Source organism: Quercus lobata, chromosome 8 (genome assembly GCF_001633185.2).
Source record: "Quercus lobata isolate SW786 chromosome 8, ValleyOak3.0 Primary Assembly, whole genome shotgun sequence".
NCBI lineage: Eukaryota > Viridiplantae > Streptophyta > Magnoliopsida > Fagales > Fagaceae > Quercus > Quercus lobata.
The window spans coordinates 24,302,731-24,310,306 of NC_044911.1; the positions used below are offsets into that span (position 1 = coordinate 24,302,731).

The 7,576-nt window shown below is 38.2% G+C and overlaps 1 protein-coding gene across 1 annotated transcript; it reads right to left on the minus strand.

Annotated features, from left to right (window-relative positions):
* Nucleotides 1-1,275: 1,275 nt before the first annotated feature.
* Nucleotides 1,276-4,811, minus strand: LOC115955524 (trifunctional UDP-glucose 4,6-dehydratase/UDP-4-keto-6-deoxy-D-glucose 3,5-epimerase/UDP-4-keto-L-rhamnose-reductase RHM1). The gene is made up of 3 exons (XM_031073658.1): nucleotides 4,589-4,811; nucleotides 2,174-3,749; nucleotides 1,276-2,083 (listed from the first exon to the last, which is right to left on the minus strand). Exons 2-3 carry the CDS (start codon nucleotides 3,734-3,736, stop codon nucleotides 1,640-1,642), a joined length of 2,007 nt encoding a protein of 668 aa, XP_030929518.1. The 5' UTR covers nucleotides 3,737-3,749; nucleotides 4,589-4,811; the 3' UTR covers nucleotides 1,276-1,639.
* Between the last annotated feature and the right edge of the window lie 2,765 nt (nucleotides 4,812-7,576).

The following is a 7,576-nucleotide window of genomic DNA, read 5'->3' on the forward strand; positions in this document are numbered from 1 at the left end:
CTACCCCTACTTCTTTTGCTAACACTTGAATCTGTTGTTCAAATTCATCCATCCCCTTGATACAGACATGTTCACCTTAAAAGATAAGACAATTAAAATGACAATTTCTATAAATATATATTTCAAATCAACCAAAATCACAAAAGGCAGAAATATGGGCGACAATTTGAACAAAAGCCAATAAGTAAAAGAGGATAGATGCAAATCATCAAACACCCAGAAAAGAAAAAGACATACAAAAGCCTATAAACAAGAATTATATTGCAACAGAGAGTGAAAGAGCAATTTATGAAAGAGATTTACTTGAAATAAAAGGGAAGTAGATAGTTTTTGTTTCCAAGAATCTACAAACTCATCACCAGACCTGACTTAGCCTCTCCCTTCGTCTACATAAGAAATTACAGCAAAAACCTGAATATTTTTTTTGGTCTCCGAAAACCCCAAACCCAAAATTCTCGAAAACTTTAATTTAAAACTCAACCCAAGAATTGAGTGACTTGCTTGAGAAATCTGATGTGAAGATTGGAAACCTAGTTCATGTTGCACTCTAATATGGCATTCGACAAGTTTCTGAGAGGGAAGGTGAGAGAGAGAGATGAATAGACATGACCTTCAACGATGTCTTCTCACTGCTATGCCACCTTTGAAGCTTGACCTCAAATCTGCTCTTCAAGTACCTTCCATCTCCTCTCTTTAGATTTTCCTTAATTTGAAGTTCTAACCTGTTTGGTTATTGAGAAAATCTAAGGGAAAGAATGTATTTTAACATTAAGGAGAGTGAGACTGAGAGCTTGCTGAATTTTTTGGTTTAGATAGTTAGAGTTTATGTTATTTATTTAAATTTTAGATCAATTTAGTAGGTATTAGTGGTTTAATCTATTTAGGCCAATCTAATTAAATAACCTAATGAGTCTTTACCTATTTAACCCAAATATTCAAATAGGTTGGATAAAAACTTATCCAAATGAGATGGGTTATAAGTAGTTTCATGGATATGGATAAAAATTGTCATCCCTACCGATTAGTAAAAAAATGGAGAAAGTATTTTCATACTAAAAAAAATGGAACTGCGTACAGGCATTAGCCGAGACCTGAGAGAGGTACGCTCTAAATTCATTAACTTAATCTCTTAGCGCAGGTGAGGGGACCAGGTACTGAGAAGTGAGAATGAATGTGGAGAATTGAGTAAACACCTTCATTGACTTTCTTCTGGATATTCTGAGTACCGTAAGAATACAAGCATAATTTTATTGAATGGATACTAAAAAAGTTGAGTAATTAAAGAATTAAAGGCCACACATATTTCATAACATAGACTGCAAATTTAATACACTCTCAGGCTTGTTTGTAGTAGATGACATCCATTATAAAGAAGCTATTGACCAGAATGTTCCTTTGCTGAAAGTAACCAAGCAAACTAAAATACAAACGGGAAAGTTAAAAATAAAAGATCCATAACTAGTAGAATTATCCTCATGGCCTCCTAGAACAGTGGAAAATATTATGATATGAATCTAACAATGAATAATAATTGGGGGGAATGATCAACCTTTTATAGGGAAGAAAGCTGAAAAATGAAGCCTAGTTCAAACTGCAGAGGTCAATACTGAGGTCTACCGCTCAAAACTGCTTATTCTGCTTAGTTTTTCTTGTTTGGTTCGAATACATACTTAATCAGGGACTCCTTGATAGATAGCAACTCGGGGAACTCTTTTTTCAACTTTGATGCATCCATCTCATTGTTGCTTCGAGGGGCCACTATCACCTTGGCTTGCTCCTCAAGTGTGAAGTTAGCCCACTTGAAGTTGGGGTCAATGTATTGCTTGTACATCTCCAGAATCTCGTTATGGCTTACAACCCCAGGGTTTGTGAAGTTCCATATACCCCTCAAGTTCCGCTTCGCCATCTCAACTGAGATGGGAAGAAGCTCATCCAAGATGGTCATGCTGTTTGGAATGTTAACGACTTTGTTGTAACGAGAAATCTTGGTTATGAAGTTCCGTGGGTTACTTAGGTCAGATGATATTGGCATCCGAACTCTGAGGGTGCAGACATTGTCATATTCTTTCAACAGCTCCTCAACCTGGTTGAAAAATCAGAGAGGACCTGTTAGAACAAATGCATAATCTCATAAAGAATATAGAAATAGAGACAATGATTATGAATAAATTACCATAGCCTTGGTTTTGGAATAGAAAGAACCAATGAAATTGGGTTTATCTTCCTCTTTAAAGCCAATGCCAGAACCCTCAGGATGTGCAGCATCATACTCAAATATGCATCCTGTAGCAAAATTCATCATCAATAGCCCATGCTCTCGGCAAACATCTGCTAAGGTTAAGGTTCCAGCAACATTTGCACGAATTGTTTCAGTTTTGTGAGACTCACACCAATCTACATTGGGTCTACCAGTCACACCAGCAGCATTGAAAACATGGGTTGGCTTCACATTCTGAATATCTGCCAAGAGCGATGATCGATCCTCTAGACGCCCTCTTCCATATTCGAATGAAATCCCTTGTTTCTCGCATATCTTCCCAAGCAGACCACCAAGCCAACCAGTCCTACCATAGATCAAGAACTTCAGGGAATGTTTTCGAGGAGAGCCAATGCTTTTGGAAGGTGGAACCAGCATCCGGGTATTATTTGAGACATAAGATGCAGATTTTCCCTCTTCAGACCCATCAAAGTGTCTCTCAATCCCACCTGGCATCATCAGCATTCTTGGATGAGGAAGCAGTGCCCCAGAGACATCACCCCACCAATCAGGATTGTTAATATACCACTCCATAGTCTTTCTCAGCCCCTCGTCCCATGTAGTTTGCTCTGACCACCCCAAGATTGTCAGCTTCTGATCATCTAGAAAGTATCTCTGGTCATTAAATGGTCTGTTCTCCACAAACTTGATGCTTTTCTCTGGGTCCATCGAGAAAAGCCTACAAATATCTTTGGCCACATCAATAACTCTCCTTTCCTTCTTTGTCCCGATATTGTACACATGACCAACCTCTCCCTTATGAAGAATGACTTCGAAAGCCTCAGCAACATCCTCACAATACAAATAACTCCTCACATTAGAACCATCACCATGAATTGGAAGAGGTTTCCCTTGCATGGCCAAGAGGATGAACTTTGGAATTAATTTTTCGGGAAACTGATTGGGTCCATACACGTTATTCCCACGTGTTGTTATCACAGGTAACCCATATGACCTACCATATGCCATAACAAGCATTTCTGCTCCAGCTTTTGTGGCAGAATATGGGTTTGTTGGGAGGAGTTGAGAAGCCTCATGGTTTCCCACAACTGCATCCTCATCTGTCTCCCCATAGACCTCATCCGTACTCACATGGATAAACCTCCTGATCTGGCCAGTGACCTTGCAGGCTTCCAAAAGGACATGGGTACCATAGATATTGTTCTTGGTAAACTCAAAGCTGTTGCCAAATGAGTTGTCAACATGGGTCTGGGCAGCAAAGTGCATTATCGTGTCAATAGACTCAGTGATTAAGAGGAAGTTGACAAGGTCAGCACTACCAATATCCCCCTTCACAAACTTGATATTAGGAGATGATTTTGAGGGTAGGAGGTTTTTCAGATTTGAGCAATAATCAAGCTTGTCAAGCACGACAATCTTGTAGTCAGGGTAGTTACGGATCAGTCGGTTGGCAACGTGGGATGCAATGAACCCGGCAGCCCCAGTGATGAGGATGTTCTTAGGGGTATAAGTAGCCATCTTAAAGCAATGTCTACATAAGAAACATTAAAAATAACTAAATTCATTTCAGAACCATGATACATGTAAAGTTTTATAGCAAATAAACATACAAATCAAAAAGCAATAGATCCCATAACAAGTAGCCCTGCTATCATTTTAAAAATAACCAACATAAGAATTACTGAAAGCTTCATTGATAACACAAATTGAAGATGCAAGGAGACTACCCATCTCCATTTGGTTGCATAGTAACCAAAACTGAAATGGAATAACACATTTTTCTTACATGTACAATACAAAAAATAAAATAAAAAATAAAAAAATAAAAGAAAAAGAACAAAACAAATTAACTCCCTAGACCTTGTATAATTAATTGCTGAAAAAAATTGATTCTCATCAGCCTCTAAGAATCTTAACAACAGAACATGCATGTGATGTAAGGCTTCAATTAGTCTTTTTAGCTTCCTCTCTTTCCAAGCAACTAAACAGACCAAAATAAATAACACAACGTTCATTAAAGTTAAAAGATCCAACACATTCTCCAGAACCAAAAACAATCACCAGATCCATGCACTGCTCACAAAACCCATACTTAAAAATATTTCTCAAAACCCACATATAGATCTGATTTCTACAACCATATATCCCAATTCTATTCCCATGGAGAAAAGAGCGAATCAAACAACCGGATCACATTAAGCAAATGTCTGTAATTAAATTTAAGCAAATAAATATCATGAAAATTTTCCACATTGTTTGAAAACAGATCTAACAAAACTGAGAAAAACCCAGATCACAGATAGCTCCAAACAATACAGAAATCCATTTAGTTGTGCTCAAAAAAAGAAACAGAGGATCAAATTAACTTACCAAATTTCTACAGATCAAGACCAATTTTGTTTAGGAAAGAACAGGCCAGAGAGAGAGAAAGGGAGAGAATGAAATTTTCGGACAAGCAAGAATTGAAATAAATAGCTCACAGAGATTTGGAAGAGAGAGAGGGAAGGTGAAGGAGAGGTGAGGTATATATATATATATACACGCTGTCGCTAATATGTAAATCATTGCTGAGACAGTTAAGACGAGCCATTAATCCTGCGCCAATCACTGAAATGCCCTCCCTCCCTTTTCATATTACGCCTTCACACGGTTTGTGGGGCCCCTTTTTCTGGGACTTTTTCTTTTCTTTTCTTTTTGGGCTCCCCCTTATTACGTTCTGGACATGTGTTCGCATGTCTAGTGCACAAAACCAACATCACACCGTTTTTTATATTATTTATTTAATTAAGATAATTTTTAATACAAGATGCTATAATTGTTAGAATTTTCAAATGGGGAAGGAGTCGCTGCATACAAGGTTGCCGTACTTGCTGCAAATTGATGTGTCAAAAACACGTCAAGTGGCCAATTTAATGAAAAATTGGTATGTTAAGGGTGCGTCGGGGGAAAATGATTTGTATGTTAAGGGTGCGTTTGTTTTGAGGGAAAATGATTTTCTAAAATCATTTTCCCCCAAACCCGCGTGTTTGGCAGCAACAGAAAATAAAATTTCCCGAAAAATGACTTCATGTTGACCGAAATTTTCCCCTTTGACCCGGAAATGATTTTACACTCTTATTTTCACTTCAAATCATTTCCGGGTCATGCAAAACACAGAGAGAGCGAGAGAAAAAACGCAAAACACAACATAGAGAGAGTGAGAGAAAGAACAAAGAACGCAAAACACAACACAGAGAGAGCGAGAGAAAGAACGAGAGCTCCGTTCCAGCCACCGAGAGCTCCGATCCAGCCAACAAGTGAGAGAAAGTGCGAGAGCTTCGATCGATCCAGCTACCGAAAGCTCCAATCTAGCCAACGAGCGAGAGAAAGAACGAGAGCTCCAATCCAGCCACCGACACCGATCTACCTCACGCCGGTCACGCCGAGTTCAGCCAGACGATCACCGCGCCAAACGCCGCAGACCCACGGTGAGTGAGAGCTCAAACTCACACTGATCCAGACCAACGCACCCGATCCAACTCAGCCAGTCGATCACCGGTCCAGCCACTCCGATCACCGAGCCAAACACAGACTCACGGTGAGTTTTCCGAAACCGGTTGACCGCCACACACTCACCTCACCTCCGACCCACACACGTCAGATCCACACACTCACTCACCTCACTGGTCCAACCCAACCTCCCGACCCACCTCCTGATCCGATCTTTGCATTATATATATATATTTATTTATTTATTTATTTATATAAATATTTATATAATTATTTACTTTTTTTATTTATTAATTTTTTTAATTATCCATTTTTTTATTAAACTGTGTATTTATGGGTTATGCATATGAAATTTTGGAGTTTTTCTGATTGCAGGTTATTCAGGATTGGTTTGTGGTTTGATTTTTTTTTAGAATTTTGGAGCTTGACTGGTTATGCATAATTGGTTTTTGCTGTGATTTTTTTTAGAATTTGGCTAGTTGGGTTATGTGTAGAACTTTTGCTGTGATTTTTTGTTCAATTTGGCTAGTTGGGTTATGTGTAGAAATTTTGGAGCTTCACCCATGCTTGGTGTTATTATGTTCTTGCAGTAGAATATGTGTGTGTTTAAACCTTAATTGAAGGTGCTTTGGGTATATAGGTGATTGTAAATAGAATGCAATGTGATGGTATTGTGATATATCAATGTGTAGTTATCAATGTGATGGTATTAGGTGATTGTAAATAGAATGCAATGTGATGGTATTGTGATATATCAATGTGCAATTATCAATGTGATGGTATTGTGATAGTGTAAATAGAATGCAATGTGATTTGGTACTCGTTATCAATGTGGTTTGGATGTTTTATGTTTGTGGCTGATTTTATTTATGGTGTAATCAATAGCATGCTTGTTTACATACCTCTTAGACCACAGTGTTTGTGATTTTGTTAGATGAAGAAAAAAACCAAACCCGCAATTCTTGCCTCAGTTGCATCTGTCCTCCTTGTGGGAGTTGCATTGTTAAGGAAATTGCGACGTAGACGTAGACAACTGCCTAGGGCGCCTTATGTTAACCATGCCGCCGAAAGAGAGGAATACATAAATAGTGTTCTGCATGGAAGTGAGAGACATTGTGTGAATCAACTTAGGATGAAGCCTATAACTTTTCACCACTTATGTCACATCCTCACTGAGCGGGAGCACGTACGTCCGACTATTCACATGTCTGTTACGGAGCAAGTGTTCATTTTCTTACACATTATTGGTCATAATGTGAGGTTTCGTGTAATGGGTAGTTAGATCTATAGATCAACTAAGACTGTTCATAGATACTTCAAGGTCGTCCTTAGGGGGGTCTTGAAATTATATAGAGCTCTAATAAGACTGCATAGCGAAGATACACCCTCAGAGATAAGGAATAGCAGAAGGTTTTACCCATATTTTAATGTAAATATTGCGACTTGTGTATTTTTGTAAATTGTGAAGATTTATGTAATTTTAAACCATTATGTCTATCGAAAATTAAGATTGTGTTGGAGTAATAGATGGTACACATGTTCGTGCATCTATGCCACCTGAAATACAAGGAAGATTTCGTGGTCGCAAAGATGGAGCCACGCAAAATGTGTTAGCTGCCATTAGTTTTGACTTAAAGTTCACTTATGTATTGGCTGGATAGGAAGACAGTGCACATGACTCACGTGTGTTAAATGATGCATTTGCTAGGCCAGGGGGATTTTCAATTCCCGATGGTATTATACGATTACTTCACCTTTTTGGTTTATTAGTTTAATAAATATTGTGCGTTTTCCTAAGCATAGTAGTGATTTGGTTTTATTTTTTAATATACGTAGGTAAATATTATCTTGGTGATGTTGGGTATGGTA

What these genes read in the sequence shown, in the direction of transcription:
- LOC115955524 (XM_031073658.1), bottom strand. Translation starts at nt 3,736, where the DNA reads ATGGCTACTTATACCCCTAAGAACATCCTCATCACTGGGGCTGCCGGG. An exon ending in ATTCCAAAACCAAGGCTATG is followed by an intron (nt 2,084 to 2,173) that starts GTAATTTATTCA and finishes TTTTTCAACCAG; the next exon opens with GTTGAGGAGCTGTTGAAAGA.